Here is an 18,736-nt window from a genome sequence, read left to right on the forward strand (position 1 = left end):
TAAACTCTGCAGTCTCAATATGTAATACCACTCTTTCAGCATGTTGAAAGTTTCTGAAAAATCCATTAATACCAACAGAATAGCATACAATTCTGATTTTTGAACTGAATTATAAGGACTTTGAACCACTTTACTTAAATTTTCTGATTTGTAACCTGCCTTTCCTTATTTGTGGCATCTGTATAAATTGAATGAACTCCAGATATGGGTGTTTCCCGTACAATTCAAGGCAAAATCCAATCAACTCTCTTTATAAGTTCTATTCTATCGATTTTGGGATATTTGCTGTTAATCTCTCCCAAAAAAATTACTGCAAGCTCTTTGCCAAGGTTTACTTTCTGCCCATAATTTTCAATGTCCTCCTTAGTTAAAGGTACAACAGTTTCTGCTGGGTCTATTCCTGCTAATTGATGGAGTCTCAATTTTCTGTTCAAAATCAAGTCAGAGATTTTTTTCCCCATAAGTTTTTAATTTTTTACTGTTTATTTGGTAGAAATATCCATTCCAATGTAATATCTTCCCTCTGCATTAAAATTCCTGTAGGAGAATGCCTAGAGGGTAAAATAACCAAAATGCAATCCAGCTTTGGATCAACACGATCCACGTGTCCTTCATGTACTTTCTTTTCTACCAAGGCCAATTCTTTCTCAGCATCAGGTGATAATTCTCTTGGACTATTTAAGTCCTTGTACCTTATAAGGTTTTGAACAAATTACTCAATTCATCATTTTTTACCCCAACTATAGTTCATAGATGAGAAATATCTCCAAATAATCTTTGAAAGTCATTACGAGTCCATAATCGATCTCTCCTAATTTACACCTTTTGGGTCTAATTTTTTGTAGACCTATTTTATATCCTAAATAAATAATAGAAGAATCTCCTCTTTGTACCTTTTCAGGAGCAATTTATAATCTCCAACAAGGCAAATAATTTTTTTTATTTCGTCAAACATTCTTTCTAAAGTATCTGCATTTGAGTCAGCTAGTAAAATATCCATATAATGATAAATTAAAGATTTAGGAAATTTTTTTATGTATCACTTCCAATGGCTGTTGTACAAAATATTGGTACAGGGTTGGGCTATTCAATGTTCCCTGTGGGAGGACCCTCCATTGATATTTCTTAACCGCTTGAGAATTATTATAAGTAGGCACTGTGAAGGCAAATCTTTCTCTTTTTCTTGTAAGGGTATTGAAAAGAAACAGTCTTTTAAATCAATAACTATAAGAGGCCATACTGCAGGAAACAAAGTAGGCAAAGGAATTCCAGATTGTAGAGAGCCCACTGTCTAAATTGCTTTGTTAATTGCTCTAAGGTCTGTTACCATTCTCCATTTACCAGATTTCCTTTTAATAACAAATACAGAAGAATTCCAAGGGCTGGTTGATTCTTCAATATGCTGAGCATTTAATTGCTCTTGTACCAGCTCTTCTAAAGCCTGAAGTTTCTCTGTTGTTAAAGGCCATTGATGAACCCATACAGGCTTGTCTGTTAACCATTTTAAAGGTAGAGCTGTTGGTGTCTTTGTAAGATCATCAATTGTTGTGCCCTGTTCTTGTACAATCTGGATGGCTGGTGACCACTCATTATAATAATACCTTCTAATATTTCTCTCAGAAACATGTGTTAGTTTATGATTTGTTTCTGAGGTTGGAGGGATGTTAATCTGAGTATTCCATTGTAACAGATCTTGTCCCCATAAATTTATAGCTATTTTAGCCACATATGATTTTAATTTTCCTCTCTGTCCTTCTGGACCTATACATTCAAGCCATCTTGCACTCTGTTTCACTTGAGATAATATTCCAATCTCTAACAGCTGAACATATATCTCCTGAAGAGGCCAAGTTGAATGTCAAAATTCTGGTGCAATTATGGTTAAAGTCAGCACCTTTGTCTACTAGACCAGACAACAAAACGTCATTTATTCTTATTGTTAATTTTGGTCTTTGTTCATTTATAGAAGTTTGCCAAAAAATTTTCTTTATGGTTTTTCCTGAATTTTCTATTCTCTCTGCCTCAGCTGTTCTATCACTCCAAGAAGCCTGGTTTATTACAACAGGCAATTGGTTATTTAATTGCTCTGAGTAGGAGTTTCTTCTATGATGGCAGGAAAGGTCTGAACTGGATTTGCCTGAGGCCCCTCTGGGAGTCTCCCAAGGACAGAGGCAAAGAATTACCTTGTCTGACCCTTGTTGATCATCTACATTCATTGGTCCAGTGTTTTCCCTTACCACACCTTCTGCATACTCCAGAAGGCAGGGGCATTCTGTTACCCTTGTTCCTTGAGGAAACATTGTTTCTAGAAATGCCCTGTTTACAGTCCCTTTGCAAATGACCTTGCTTTCCACATCCAAAACATCTGACATTCCTCAAACCTCTTGAAATTGCTTCTCCTATCCACATACCATCATGGCCATGAGACTCAACATTAATCATGTCTCTGATCCAGTCCTCCAAGGGTGCAGATCTTGCCTTTAATGGCCTGATTATCGTCTTGCATGCTGCATTCACTTTCTCAAAAGCCGAAGATTCGATTATTATCTGGCTAGCTTCTAAATTCGGGATCATTCTATTTACTGCTGAAGACAGTCTTTGTAAGAAATCCATGAAGGATTCTTTCGGGCCCTGTATAACTTTTGTGAATGACTCAATTTTCTTTTCTGCTTCCTCAATTCTGTCCCATGCATTCATGGCTGCCATTCGACATAGAATTAGGGTTTGACTATCATATAAACATTGTCTTTGTATTTCAGCATATTGGCCTTCTCCAAGAAGCTGATCCTGGGAAATTTCCACACCTCTAGCCCTCCATTGACTCTCTATGGTCTTAGCCTCATCTCAGTACCACATGTGCCACTACAGCTGTACTCTGAGTTCCAGGACAGTGGCTACAAGTTCTTTCCAGTCTTGAGGGATAATCCTATTACAAGTTGACCAGGATTTAACATTTGCTTTACAAATGGGGAATGAATGCCATAAGAGACTATTGCCTCCTTAAATCTTCTTAAATATAACATTTCAAATAGAGTCTAATTAGTTTGGACATGCCCTTGATTAGGTAGCTGCTGTACGGTTACCAGATAAATTAAGTTTGATTGTTTGAAAACAGGCTTTCTTTCTGTAACCTTATAATCCAGTCCTGAAATAATTTCACCCTTAAATTCTTCAGTCTGAATCTGAATTTCTCTCTATAACTCATTTTAACAAATTTTGCTAAAGCTTTTCTCCTGGCACTTAAACTGACTATCTTTTTAAATTGTAAAATAATAATAATATGCATAATTGTTGTTACATACATCCCATCAACATTAATTCACTCATGTGATTGTTCCATTTTCAGACTGCCTAATGTTCTATCAAACAAAGACCAATTTCCTTCCACTGTACAGTTATTGCCCATTTTTTTTAATGTGGAAAAATTTCTCTCTTTTAAGTAGTTTCTCCCTTTAAAATATCTGATGTCTTAATTGACTTACCAAGTCTTCATAGAACAGTAGACCTCTGAGGGAATTTCAAAACAGCTACATAGCTTGGTTGTAGGGGGCAGGAAGGGAGGGAGGGGGGGAGGGAAAGAGAGAGAGGCAGAGAGAAAGCACCCTACTATCTACCAAGTGAAGAGAAAAAAAAGCTAAGTGCCAAGTGCTCCAGCTTGAGCCGATTTGGGCCTGAGTTCTGGCACCAACCACATGAGTTGACGATCTGGCTGCAAGCAGCTCCAGTGTGGGTACCGCTTGGAGCTACAGTCAAGTGCAGCTCTGACTGCATGCAGCTGAACTGGTAGCTCTGGGCTGTAAACTCTGGCCGAGCCGGGGCCCATAACCACCAATGGCTTTTAATGAATTCTTGCCACATGGGTGCCAAATGTAGATGAAATTCTAAACAGTCTTATTAAATAAGAAACGCAGAGCCAAATACAGAGTTAACAGCCCAAGAGGTCAGAGCAGTAGCAAACAGACTTTAGCTTACCACTTGCTGCCGTCCGTCCTTCCCCAGAGAGAGAGACCTTCTCCTGTGTGACCGTCTTTTTACTGCCTTTCTGTTCTGCCTTCTCATTGGCTCTAAACCCAACCACATGATTTCCTCATCTATGTCTATACAGACCTCCAGGTCTCTATGGTTGGTACTGGGATTAAAGGTTTGGGTCACCACGCTTGGCTGTGTCCTTGACCACACAGAGACTCTGCCTGCCATGCGATCAGATTAAGGGCGTGTGCCACCACTGCTGGACTTCTGCTAAATGGCTCGCTTTTAGCTCTGATCCCCAGGCAACTTTATTTATTAACATACAAATAAAATCACATTTCAGCACAAATAAAATATCACCATAGACAAAACCTGGTAAATCAAAGAACAAACTGATAAAACAGGTGAGACTTGGCTGAAGAACGTGAAGTTTATGTGCTATGAGGCTAATAAAAGAGTAGACATACAATTGCTAAGATAAAAGGTTCATGGTTGTAAGAGTATCTATCTTTGGCCAGCTCACTTACTAAAGATCTTAAAGGCTGGCCTAGATGATCTGTAACTCAACCTCCATGATGAAATAAGGGACAGTCTAATTCTAAAAATCTAGCAACTCTACATACAACAAAACTAACAGAACAGTCACAACCGAAAGCCGTCCTGTGTGTAGACAGCAGTAGCAGTGAAACTGGGCAACCTGAAGACCAGGACGCCATGCAGCCTGCTTCTCCGGGCCACTTATGGAGAAATCAATAAAATGGTTCCTTTCAACCACTGCTCTGTTGTTCCTCATTCACATCACCTTGGCATCTTCCTCTTGGTGTGGAAAGATGTGTGTATACACTGACGGTTTTTGTTGCTGTAGCTGCTTTGAATTTCCACGTAAGTCTATGTACAGTGAAGGATGAGGCCGCTGATCTAACCTGCATGTGTAAGATCACGAAGACAGAGTAAGTCCTATTGTATGAACATGACGAGTTGCAGCTCACCAACTAAATTTATGTCATCAGGAAAGATGTGGGAAGGAAACATAGCATGGGAAAAATTACATGATGTCCTCAATTTGAGCTATTGATTGAAGAGATCTGAAAGTCATGGGCATTAATGAAATGAACTGTAACTCAATCACGTGTAGTGGGCCACAGTCCAGTTCCTTACGGCCATATTACAAAGAAAGGAATGGGTCATATTTTTACAACCTCATCAAAAGTATGATTGTGATCAGACAATAATTTCCAAAAAGTTTAGTCTTATACACTAAACACAAAGTATGCCTGTGGGTGATGTGCCAAATAATGAATAAGGCACAACTACCTTCAATTCAAGTTTGTGTCATATACTGACACAATTCTGTCTGTAGTGACTGTCTAAGTTCTCTGAAAGGCTTTGGATTCCCAATGTAGCACTAATTTTTCTAAGCCAGCTTGTTCAGTCCACATGAGTGATTTAAAAGGAAATAAATAAATAGCCAAGGCACAGCTATGCCCACATGAGTTTGTACTGAATTGGAATAAAGTTCTTCCTGCTGATCCATTGCACTTTTCCAAAGAACTGGGTTCAAATCGTGTTCTTTGTATTAACCTAGTTTTATCTGAGGCTAACCGATTGCCTACCTTTTGCATAAAGTACACTGAGGAAAAAAAAAAAACAATGAAGACTCTGTGTGTCACTTTAATTCTAGACAAGGTTTGGGTCTTAGGCAATATCACACTAGAGACACGTGAGGAAGGGGCTGAACCAGGGAAATTCTCTGTAATAAACACATGAAGTTCACAATGTCAAGAGAAAGTTGACCCTCTGTGTGGTAAGCTAGAAATTCTGTAGGAAGATAGGGTCTACTTTAATCAAGTCTCACCAGATTTTCTTGGCCTTTGCTAGTACAAATAGTTGAACTGAGGAAAGGCACCTATAAGAGGGGTTCAGAGTTAATTCGCTGCTTTTTTAGTACAACTGTCATTAAAACTGAAGTTCAAAGGTTATGGTAAAGCATCAAAGGGATGAAAAAGTTCAACCTACAAAGACTATTTATTCACTTTACAGACGGATGCTAAAATGCACATTAAAACTAATGTTAATCAGGAAGGGTAGCATGGCAGTATAAATTTTTAGATTACATTCATAGAAATCAACTGTCCATAACTTAAAAGAATAGTGTAATCCCTCTTTTATCCATGGGAGACGAGCTCCAAGATACTCGTGGATGCCTCCAACTATGGCTAGAATGAAAACCTGTGAGATGCTGTGTCTTCTTCTGCGGCATCCTGAGGGTTGCTATGCGGTACCAGGGTTAGCGTGCCTTCCAAAGTGAGGCTTGCTGCCTTCTCTGCAGCAGCACTCTTGCACTTTGGGGCCACTATCAAGGGGCACTTGAGTGCAGCACTGCATTGCTAAGCTGGTCCGCACACTTGAGGAGACTCCCGAGCACCTCATGGGTGGGTAGCATACACAGCATGCCTACACCAGCCAAAGGGACAATTCACATCCATTCAACACTCAGAACTGTAGCAGTGCTAGTAACGTAAACTCACAAAGTGGTAACAGGACAAAGGACTACTGCGGTATGCTAATATTATTTAGCAATTTTTAAGCCAAGAAGGCTTCTTAGAATTCAGAGACTTCAGGCACTTTATTTAAAAATCCAACAAATCTGACAGAGCATCTCTTTGGAAAAGGTGAAGAGCAACGCACACCAAAACAGCTATAAAAATCGAAGGCCACACCAGTCAGTGCCACCTTGCAGCTGATGACACCCTAACACAGCAGCCCAACAATTTCCACCGAAGACAAGAATGAACCACAGCCCTGGCAAACAAACATCACTGCTGGCCACAACTAAGCAACAAAATCTAGCTTTAAAGAATGCACACAGACTAAGGGTTGGGGATTTAGCTCAGTGGTAGAGCGCTTGCCTAGCAAGCACAAGGCCCTGGGTTCGATCCTCAGCTCAAAAAAAAAAAAAGAATGCACATAGCCAAAATGTAAAGAAATGTTATCAATGTTCAATATTCTGCTGTAAAATCAATCTTCTTTCAGCTTATTCGTAAAGTCAATCTTGGTGGTTAAGTGCCTGTAATCCAAGCACTTGGGAAGCTGAGTCAGGAGGATTCTGGTTCAAGGCTTCCCTAGGCTACATAGCAAGACCATGTCTTTAAAACCAACTCTATTTGTAAAAAAAAAAAAAAAAAAGTTGGGTGTAGAAGTAACCGTCTACATCTACAGTTGGGCTGTAGTGGCACATACCTGTAGTCCCAGCACTCAGGAGTCAGAGGCAGGTAGATCTCTGGAGTTCGAGGCCAGCCTGGTCAACAGAGTTAAGTTCCAGGGCAGCCAGATCTACAGAGAAACCCTGTCTCAAAAAAGAAAGAAAAAATCAACTTCAAGTTTTTGCAGTCTTCTGAAGTCAGTCTTTGGCCTTCGTTTGTACATTTTCCCACAATTCACTGCTGCTCTAAGCACATTTCTGCTGACACCTGGAGAAAGCATGTCCACGCCTGCCTCTGCAGTGCCAGAATCTGCAGTCTGAAATGTTATTTTCCAACTTCCCCACACTTACCCAAACCACTAGAAATACTTAAGGTCCAGGCAATACTTCTACTCAGACCCTGCTTAAGTCAGATCCGCTCTGGCTTTTTTTATTCCCCATAAACTAATATCTAAGTATTCTATTATAAGTTGTTTCATGTAGTGTAGTCCTAGTTAGGTATGTGGCTTCTATTTAATCGACCTGACCATACATATTCAAAAGCCAATTTCACTTTTTACTTTTATGGCATTTCTCACTATGTTGGACAGGTTCTAGACATTCAAGAAATGTATTTTTTAGTGCTATGAAACATAGTTCAGGGGGACTGAAGAGATGACTCACTCAGTACAGTGCCTTCTGCATAAGCAGGAGGAGCAATCTAATCCTCAGCACCTTGTAAAAAGCTTGATACAGCTGTGCACTGGGAAAGTGGAGAGAAGTGGGTCCAGACGGCTGACCATATCAGTGAACTCCAGGTTCAGTGAGAGAATCTATCAAAAGATGAGGGGAATAATTGAGGGGTACCTAACACTGCCTGACCCCCCCCCACACACACACACACAACCTACTGCTACTACTGGCCTCCCCATAAACCAGTGACACTTAGTATGCACTTACTGTATGCAAAACTCCTACCTATAAAGCACACAACAGGTAGAAGCCTGACAGCTATGTTTTTAGCAGTAATCTCACACATGGGGCTATGTTAGATATCTTTATGAATATTTATGACACATTATCAACAAAGATAAAATTCTATTAGAAAAACTACTAGGCTGGGGAATGAGCACATTTGTGAAATTTTATTCTTTTCATAACACTGTACTGACAGTGTATCAGTTCTTTACAGTGTAAACACATTTCTCAAAACCTTGCCAACACTATTCATTACGTTTTCCTACCCACAAAACTCTCACCATGTGTGAATAGTTAAACACTTTTCATCTTTTAACTAGTCAGTGCTGATGTGAACACTATCTAGTTAATGAAATGAACAGATCTTAAGTATATACACTACTTGTTGAGACAAAAGCCTGTTCAATACCAATCAGCAACAAGACAACATTGAGATCACTACAGGAAAATCCCTCAGTGTTCCTTTCCAATCAGTATCTGCCCTACTCCCATCGATTAATTCTGCCATACGAACACTGCCTGTCCTGGACCACACTGTTTATAATGGATGTGCATTTCACTCAGCAAGACGTCTCTGAAAGCCATCTCTGCCGCTGTGGGGAGCAGCAGTTCTCTACTAGGCAGTGGCCTACTGCACAGGAGCACTACAATCAGCCAACTCTTTCTTCCCCTGAAAGAAACCTAGGCTCCTTGCGATCTGTAGCTGTTAGGAATAACTAGGATACACTACTGCCTTGGCTTTCGGATCTGTGACCTTTCCCCCTCCTGATCTTGGGTGGAGGTGAGTAAAGTGAGGGGTCAATGATCTTAGCTACAGCCCATGGAGCAAGTATGGCCCGGGGTCACATGGAGCTTGGCCTTACCCTATGTGCTACAAGTTCTAAGGTTCGCTTCATTTCTTTAATCTCATTTGCGGTCTCTTTTTTAGATTAAATATTTCTAATGAGCTTTAGGGTCATGTTTCCTGTAATTTCCATTCTGAGGTTTTCACATGAGATTTTTTCGGTTTTAGCATGCCCATTTTTTACTGTTTTAAATTTTCTGATTAAGATTTCCTACTTTATTTGTTGCAAGAACGTTCTGTTTTATATTCTTCATTACAACTGCTGCTTTAAGACTGCTAATTTCAGCATCCAAGTTCTCTTGAAGTTAGCTGCCTTTACTAAGTGCACTTGAGAATGTGCCCTGCTTCCTGGGTCTGGGTGTACTGAATTCTTTTGATTGTATTGTAACTGCTGCGGACAGTATGACATAGAAAGATTTTGAGCTGTTTAGTTTCTGTAAAGATTTTTTTGTCTCATTTAAGCAGACAGCTTAATCTACTCTACACACACACACACACACACACACACACACACACACACACACACATATATACACACACACACTTTTCAGGGTCTGCAGTTACATCAACCCCTGTCCTTGCCTCTTCAAACTTTCTTAGCAAGATTAAAGAGTCTTTTTTCTCTTTTATCCATTCGGTGCTTTTCCAGTTTCAGCGACCCCAGCAAGTTCACTATGGAGTCGCCTGTCTCTCCTGTTTGACTCCCCTCTCCTTTCTGTTTTTGCTAATGATGAACGGGGAGAAGGAAAGGGGAAGGCTGACTTCTGATAAAGTCTATTTCATGGCCGCAATGGTGATTATACTGGCATAGACACTGTCCTAACTCATCGAGAGATACACTTATGACTTGTGCATACGTGATACAATTAAAGAAAGTAACAGGTTTCCATTTTCAACACAAGAAAAGAAGTAACATTGTGTTTGGGGACCAGGATCCCAGTACATACATAGCTCAGGCTGGACCTGAAATTTCAAGACAGCCCACAAGGGCCGTACACTCACACTCCTTTTCTCTCAACACCCTGAGTACTGAGGCTACAGGCACACAGCTCCACACAGCAGGAGCCACTCAGCTGTGGGACTTAGATTTAAATTTATTCTGTAAGTTTATTCACAAATACCCCATCCAAAAAAAAAAAAAAAAAAAAAAACCCACAAAAATAAACTAGAAGGAGATTACTGGGCTACAACTGTAATCTGTAATTTCCCATTTTAAAGGCAGATTGTACAAATGATACAACCCACTTCCACACACTGACTCTAAGAGCAACACAACCAATCGGACAGTGAGACACTTCTATTCACTTCAGGCACTATGGTTTAAGGACTCCATACAAAAGGAGGATTTCCAGTGGTTCTCTTTATACTAGTCAATACATTCTAGAGTTCTGTGGAAACCAAATGGCCTCTGTAACATTTTGAACAGACAAGATTTCTATTATACTTCACTTCAGTCAAAATACAAAATTTACAAGTGCCAGGCTTGGGCTCCCTAGAAAGAATGCAATCACTGCAGGAGGATCATCAGGTAGCTTAAGCAAAGTGTGATCTTTAACAGATTTTAAATACAAGGGCACAGTACTGTTTAAAGACTATAACTAATTTTGGATTAATTTCTCCTAAGATGAAAGGATTTAAGTCTATTACAAGAAAATAATTAAAAGTTGATGTTTAGGAATACAAGGATAATAAAAACTTGCTAATGAAATGTGGCATAAAAGCCATGTCATATTTTATAATGATGTTTATTCATTTTAACAAGACTGTTAAGTCTTAAGGCATGCATTTCTTTGCTGAGTTCAAATACAGACTTCCCACAATGAAATATATCTTCAAGGATTAGCTGCACACATCAGTCATTTTAAAATACTACGTCCCCAGCTGGGAGGCAGCACAGTCAGCAAAGAGCTTGCTGTGCAAGCATCAAGACCGGAGCTTGGATTCCTAACACCGCATTCAAAGGCCAGGTGTGAGGCCACATGGCATTAATCCTAGCACTGGGGAGACAAAACAGGAGGGTCACTGGTGCTTGGGACCAACTAGTCTTACCCAATTGGTGAGTTCCAGATGCAGTAAGAAACCATATATCAGAAAACAGGGCTGAAGCCACCTCCATTTCTGGCCTCCATGCACATAACCCTTCACACAGACATGGATATACCACGTAAACACAGAAATAAAGAAAGTAAACAAAGAATTAAGTTCAGCTGCTTAGACAAAGTCCCTTGTTAATATTCTCATTTAAATATTAAAAGCATTAAAAGGCTTCATTTACTTCTGAAATCACAATATTCAAGGATATTTATGTCTAATTACACAGGGCAATCACAGTAAGCCATAAGTCCGACAGTAAAAGCCTGAGTTTACAAATGCAACAACTAGATCAATGAACAATGACCACCATATCTCCTTTCAGCGTAAAAATTAACTCACTTGTATAAAATTAAGCCTCATAAGAAAGGACAAATATTGCTAATTAATTTTTATTATGTCCATTCACAGACAAGAGGTAGCAGAGCATACCTGATACTGCAGCTGTCCCTGAAGAGGCTCGCTGTCAAGGCTGGCTCTTAGCTGGCATCTAAGAACTTGGCTTTGGAGAATGTTTTCATCACTATGCAACTGATCAGAGTGGTTACTGAGCTTGAGTTGTTTGTGCAAACAATATGGTTTATGCTGAACAACTGCTTTCCTTCTAGGAATCTGAAATCACGGTACCTGTCAGGCAGAATTTGCCCGCAGACCCAACTCCCAGTAAAACTTCCTATCGTGGATCAAGTCTCTAATAAACTTCCCCAAGAGATGACACCTGGCCTCTATTGTCACAATCCCACCCTGGCAAAGCTCATACCATGGTAAGTGACTCTACTGGGAGAAGATTCTTGGAAATAATTTTCATGATCCTGACTACATGCTGAGTCCTTACAGCAAATCACTGAATCCAGGAGTGGCTGGAGGAACGCTAACACAGTCCAGTGTGTAAGGGCATGAGCATCAGCTGGGCTCTCCATCTATCTGTAACTCTTAAACGACATTCTCAATACACCCAAGCCAGTCTGAAGCTGTGTTACGTCGCCACTTCAGTGTCAGTTATGATCGGCAAACTGATGCAAATGGCAAAGACATGGTGTAATTCAAACGTCAAGTGAAAGAAAAGGTGTGGGTGGCTTCAGGCAATCCAGTGGGGCAGACGGGCAGACGCGTTTAGTCACACGCAGTCCAGTTTCAATGCTCCTTTGCAAATTTCCTGAAGAACATCTCCCATGATCCTACTTGGATTTTTTTTTTTTTTTTTTTGGGTCTACTCATACATCATTAGAGTTTGGCAAAAAGCAATGTATTTCATCATGTGGATGACAGAACAAGACAGTAGCCTCTCCGCTACTTAACGTCCACTCTGTAATGTTCCAAGGACACCAACAAGTCAGACTTCTTGTTGCCTTACATTTAGTCCTTTAGCCAGCACCTTCACTTTCTGGCCAAAAGATCAAGAGGACTACACCACAAACACAGGCTAAAATAAGGTAAACGGAGATCCCAGGCTAGGCTAAGGAGCATTCTTGGCCACTCCTGACAACAAAACACTTTTTATTTTGATGATAAAAAGGAAAGTCTTACTTTTTTTAAAACAAACATCATGATACAACATAGCAAATTTATATCAAGAATCAACTGTGCACTGGAAAAAGCCAAGAAATATAACGAGGAATTTAAACCATCTCTTTAATACAAAGTTAGCAATTCCTAGAACCATGAATCAAAGTATTGAGGCCCTCAACACAGCTGTAGGAAGGGCTTCTGCTTGGGGCTGGGGAGGAGGGGCAGGAGAGGATCCTAGAAATTCAGCCCCTCTGGAGTTTCACATCAGTGCCATCCTCTGTGTGCTCAGTGAGGTGAAGTCAGCTTGCAGACTTTAGTAATTTGTTCTAGCGGCTTCACTCATGGACACAAACCCTACTGGCAGAAAAGGACTGATATAAAGCTGAGATTTCTTTTGACATAAAAATTTTACAAACTTGTCAAAGTTTATCCAAGTAAGATCAGAATTCTCTATGTATCTAACCTCTATATATACTCCCCTTACATAATCAAATCAAAGTTCCACATCTGACAGAGGATTGATCTCCACGGTATAGAAAGAACTCAAGAAACTAGACATCAAAATATTGAACAGTCCAATTAAAAAATGGTCTAAAGAGCTAAACAGAGAATTCACAAAACAAGAATCACAAATGGCTGAAAGACATTTAAAGAAATGCTCAACATCCTTAATCATCAGAGAAATGCAAATCAAAACGACTCTGAGATACCACCTTACACCTGTCAGAATGGCTACAATCAAAAACACCAATGACAGTCAATGTTGGAGAGGATGTGGAACAAAGGGAACACTCCTCCACTGTTGGTGGGAATGTAAACTTGTACAACCACTGTGGAAATCAGTATGGCGGTTTCTCAGAAAATTAGGAATCGAACTACCTCAAGACCCAGCCATCCCACTCTTGAGCATATACCCAAGGAATGCTGATTCATACCATAAAGATACATGCTCAGCTATGTTCATAGCAGCACTATTTGTAATAGCCAGAACCTGGAAACAACCTAGATGCCCGTCAACGGAAGAATGAATGAAAAAAATGTGGTACATATATACAATGGAGTACTACTCAGCAGAGAAAAACAATGAAAGCATGAAATTTGCAGGCAAATGGATGGAACTAGAAAAAAATCATCCTGAGTGAGGTAACCCAAACCCAGAAACACAGTTATGGTATGTACTCACTCATAAGTGGATTCTAGATATAAAATAAAGAACAATCAGACCATAACCCATAGAACCATAGAGGCTATATATATAGCATGGAGGTCCCTAGGATGACTGTGGCTTATAATAAATTTCAGTTTTACTCAATTATTGAAAAAAAAAATAGCCAAATGAATGGAAACACATGAACTATGAACCAAAGGCTGAGGGGCCCCCAGCTGGATCAGGCCCTCTGAATAGGTGAGACAGTTGACTGGCTTGATCAGTTGGGAGGCAACTAGGCAGTGGTACCAAGTCCTGTGCTCATTGCATGAGTTGGCTGTTTGAAACCTGGAGCTTAGCCGGGCGGTGGTGGCGCACGCCTTTAATCCCAGCACTCGGGAGGCAGAGGCAGGCGGATCTCTGTGAGTTCGAGGCCAGCCTGGGCTACCAAGTGAGATCCAGGAAAGGCGCAAAGCTACACAAGAGAAACCCTGTCTCGGAAAACCAAAAAAAAAAAAAAAAAAGAAACCTGGAGCTTATGCAGGGACCCCTGGCTCAGTCTGGGAGGAAGGGACTGGACCTGCCTGGACTGAGTCTACCAGGTTAATCGCAGTCCTCGGGGGGGGGGGGGGGGGGAGGCTTGCCCTGGAGGAGGTGGGAATGGGGGGTGGGCTGGGGGGAAGGGGAGGGGGGGGAGGGGGGAGAATAGGGGAACCCGTGGCTGATATGTACATCTGAATGGTATTGTATAATAAAATAAAAGGAAAAAAAATTAAAAAAAAAACAACAAAGTTCCCAAAGATGGTAAATAGTACATTTCTAGTCAAAAAAGAAACACATGCTTGTGTTTCTTATTTTATATATGTATAAAATGCATGTGCGTGCACACGCATACATACACACACACACACACACACACACACACACACACACACACACACACACACACGGCAGACAAGGTTCACTCTATAGCACAGGTTAATCTCAAAGACTGGACACTCCAGCCAGCATATCCCAAGTACTGGGATTACAGGTATTTACAGCCAGGCATGGCAACACACACATTAAATCTCAGCATTTAGGAGATGTACAGAATCACATAATTGTATATTAAAGTTAAATTTTATTACTTGGAAATGAAATGGTGAAAGATTTTAAACATTACCTATTGCTTAAAGGCAGTTTCATTATTCTAACCTCAGATGAAATGTGCAACTTAGACTGAATGGGGTTAGGTAAAACCCAACAGTGCATGGATAACAAAGATGCTGTAGAAGCTGGTGAAAAATCGTAATGGGGAGAGCACGAGGAAGAACACAGCAACCTGGCTGAAACTGATATTCATTAGGGTACTCTTCACATCAATAGCGACCATTTGGACTCCGTGGTCTTTATCAGTGCCCCAGCTGGTAATGGTGGAAGGTTAATGCCTTACCCCATTCTGTTCAATTTTCTACCCTAATTAGCCCTCCAAATCTATAGCTGTGAGTACCGAGTGTCTGTGCTCAAAAGAAACTAATTAATGCTAACAAATTAGATCAAGTCCAAAGATCCAACAGCCAAACTCTTAGTTAAATGCTCCCTGTTAATAGGAAGTGTAGCTGTCAATAACCGCCGCCGCTGGTGACTCTACCAAGGCACCCTCATCCACTGAAAGTGACTTCATCTCTCTCCATCCCTAGAAAAGCTTCCCTCTAGCTCCTTCACAAACCTAAGCTGCTGGCAGTCTGACCCAGTTCTTACAACCAGCAGGGTTGAAAGGACATAGAAAAAAAAGGAAACAGAAAAGCTTTCCTACATAGCAATGTTCAGACATTCAGCAGAAAGTCAGATCACTTATTAAAGTTTCTATATCTTTATCTAGGAATCATACAATCAGCATACATAATGCTCCTAAGTGAAATCCTATAAATGTATTAAATAATACTTAATAAAGCAGAATACAAACAGTACATAAATGGCAGTGTCCTGGCTCTGAACTATGACTTACTTACCGTTCTACTTCAGCCCCAACTGCGGGACTAACACTAGCACACACTCCTGTCACGGGGCAAATGGAGACTTGGGATATTGTGTGTCAATAAATAAGATTACGTTCTAAGCACTATTTAGGAACAGTCTTTAAAAAAAAGTCAATATCCAAATATTCATAAATCAATTATCGCATATTTTCTAGTAATGGAAAATGACTAAAATAATCTAAATGAGTCTCAAATTCTGAGATGCTATACTACATGTTTTAATATTTATTTATTCATTTATTGTGCATTTGTATGCTTTGTGTGGGTGTATGTGTCAAGGTGCGCTTTGGGGGTCAGAGGACAACTTGTGGGACCTGGAGTGGAATTCGGGTCTTCAGGCTTGGTGGCAAATGTCTTTACCACTAAACCATCTCATCAACCACCAAGATGCTTTTACTAGTCAAAATACTGTAAATATTTAAAACCAAAATCTTAACATGATGAATAACTTAATTCTTAAGAAAACTTGAAACTGCATTATTTATTTTCTGCCATTATAATGTAGTCATTGTAAAGCACAAATATTTTATACTCGACTCTTTCATCTCAGAAACCAAAAGAGCATCACTTTCTAAAAGCAGTGCTGAAACCAGAATCACACAGTAATCCTGCATTTTCAACTGAATCTTACAAGCTAACCAGTAACTAAGTTAGCTTGCTTTCTCGTACTCAAGGTATCATGGTAACGGGTTCCAAAACAGAAAAGATGCACTTGTTTTGACTACTCCAGATTGGAGATTCTAGTGACAATTTTCCCTACTAGTGGAAAGTTCTACCCAGATAACTTTATTTTACTTACAAGATTCCCCCTGCCTCCCCTGAATAAGACGGCTGTGTTTTGAAACGTCCCATGAGGCGAGTGGAGAACCGCCTCTTGAGGTTATTAGTGTGACACCTGCCAATGCCAGATGTGCCCTGAACCCTGCAGGTGCCAATGGGCTAATTTCTCCTGACACCTGGGGTAGAGGAGTTGAAGGAAGGTGCCCTGATTAAACAACCAATTTCCAATGAAAGCAAGAGTAATATCATAGAATGACTTTTTAATTACTAATTGATAGAGAATTTCAAATATAATATTCATATAAATCATACAATGCAAACAACACAATGATACCATAGGAAGCATTCCTATTTTATTGGCTCCACTGTATTCCAGAAGTCAGCTCAAGGGAGAAAGCGAAAAGGCAGGTTACCTTTATTGACAGTCACAAAACTGGAGCTGACACAACCTGAAACTGGCAGTAATCGGTGGTGCAATTCGCTCACTAAAAATTACGGTTGTGCCTGGACAAAGGTGACTATGGGGAAAGGGAGCTCGGGTGGGGAGCGGGAAAACAGCCAGTCTCAGCACAAAATAGTAAATAAATAAATAAGACTTCGTTTATTTTTATTTTATATGAGTGTTTTGTCTATACATACATCTGTGCATGGAGTGTGTTTCTGGTGTCTAATAAAACAAAAGAGGATATCAGATGGAACTGGAGTTACAGATAGATGACTGTGAGCAGCCATGTGGGTGCTAGGACACCCTGGATCCTCTCTCTCTACAGGAACAGCCAGTGCTCTTAACCACTGAGCCATCTCCCCAGGCCCATTAGCAAAATTTTATTGCCTTTGTTTTTTTGATTGCCATTCCAAGAGGTCTATAATTTTTAAAGACATATCTTCAGTAAAGTTCCCACCTACTTTCCCAACAGCCCAGCAACTACAGACCTATCACTATCACTTATCACTATCACTTTATTTGTGTTTTTACAAGAATGTTACATATCAATCAACAGTATTTCTAAAATTACGATACACAGGAATGGTACTGTGAGATATATTTTCAAAGACATGCATGTGTGAGTACCCCTACATGATTTAAATAACTAACTTCCACTTTAAAACATAGGACAAAGTAGAGCACACACAAAGCGAGTTCAAGCAAGACTGGCCACTAAGGAAACCATCGCTGTGTGAGCCTGTGTGTGCTACATGAGAACAGGCTCCAGAGGCACCTGGGGCCCAAATCACACTTGATTCTCTTCTTTCCCTCTCTCCTCAGAACACTCACATCAAGCTTTCCTCTGTAAACATACTCTGGGAAGGACGATTTTTGCTCCTATCAGAGGAATGCTTTTAAATTGTAAATGAACTGCACACTGACTGCAAGTCTGGGAGCGGGAATGCTAGTATCTCGTGGAAGTGTGAGGAGCAGCTCATACATATTAATCCAGACTGCTTGACTGGGAGGCAAAGGATTAAATTCACATCCTATTATTACAAATGAGTTTGATCTTTATATGAATAGATGAATCTTACCTTCAACTTGTTCAGAACACCTCTCTCTGGCCTTTTCTCTCATTATTTTTGGGATCAGAACATCTTTTTCCACATGTCTGAGATGCTGCTCTGGAAAAGAGATTTTATGGTGTCTCAAGTCAATAACCAGACAGGAAAAAAAAATACTAACATTCTAGGTTATTTGCCTAAGTAAATGTGTTTTAAATGGCTCTTTTACTAATGGATAAGGTTGTGACTACTTTAATTACCATAAATCATTCTAAATATTTTTATATAAAAGAAAATGGAAGAGTCACAAGCAACATCTTTCTAAAAATATCTCTGTAAATTTTATTAAGTACTTCTCTGACATGGCACAAATCTAAAGTCTGATTCTCATTTTCTTATTAATGTAATTCGCAAATGTTTTGATTTTCAGATACTGGGACGCAGAGATAGATGAAAAGACACAAAATTAAAAGACATGAGAAGTGCACCTCACCTCTGGTACAAGCGGCCTAAGAGATAAGTAACTGGCACAGAAAACCCAACCCTGCAGAGGCCTAGGAAATCACATGAGATTTCTGAGCCCTTTAAACACACCGTCCACCATGGGCTGAAACTGCCAACCAAGCTTCCTAACAACCCGTGCTTCCTAAATTCCGAGAGCCCTGGAAAGCTAAGGAGTGGTTCCCTAATAAAACCACAAGGGACCCAGAAGACAAAAGGCG

General features: G+C 40.1%; 1 protein-coding gene across 2 annotated transcripts in view; it reads right to left on the reverse strand.

Annotated features, from left to right (window-relative positions):
• Nucleotides 1-18,736, reverse strand: part of Cmc1 (C-X9-C motif containing 1) — an 87,802-nt gene that overhangs the window by 47,361 nt on the left and 21,705 nt on the right. For both annotated transcript variants that reach the window (XM_076577308.1, XM_042281918.2), the window contains exon 2: nucleotides 18,045-18,134. In XM_076577308.1, coding sequence (XP_076433423.1) covers nucleotides 18,045-18,134 — 90 coding nt within the window. The remainder of the gene's footprint in view (nucleotides 1-18,044; nucleotides 18,135-18,736) is intronic.

The sequence above is a fragment of the Peromyscus maniculatus genome, chromosome 7 (genome assembly GCF_049852395.1).
Source record: "Peromyscus maniculatus bairdii isolate BWxNUB_F1_BW_parent chromosome 7, HU_Pman_BW_mat_3.1, whole genome shotgun sequence".
Classification (NCBI taxonomy): Eukaryota; Metazoa; Chordata; class Mammalia; order Rodentia; family Cricetidae; genus Peromyscus; species Peromyscus maniculatus.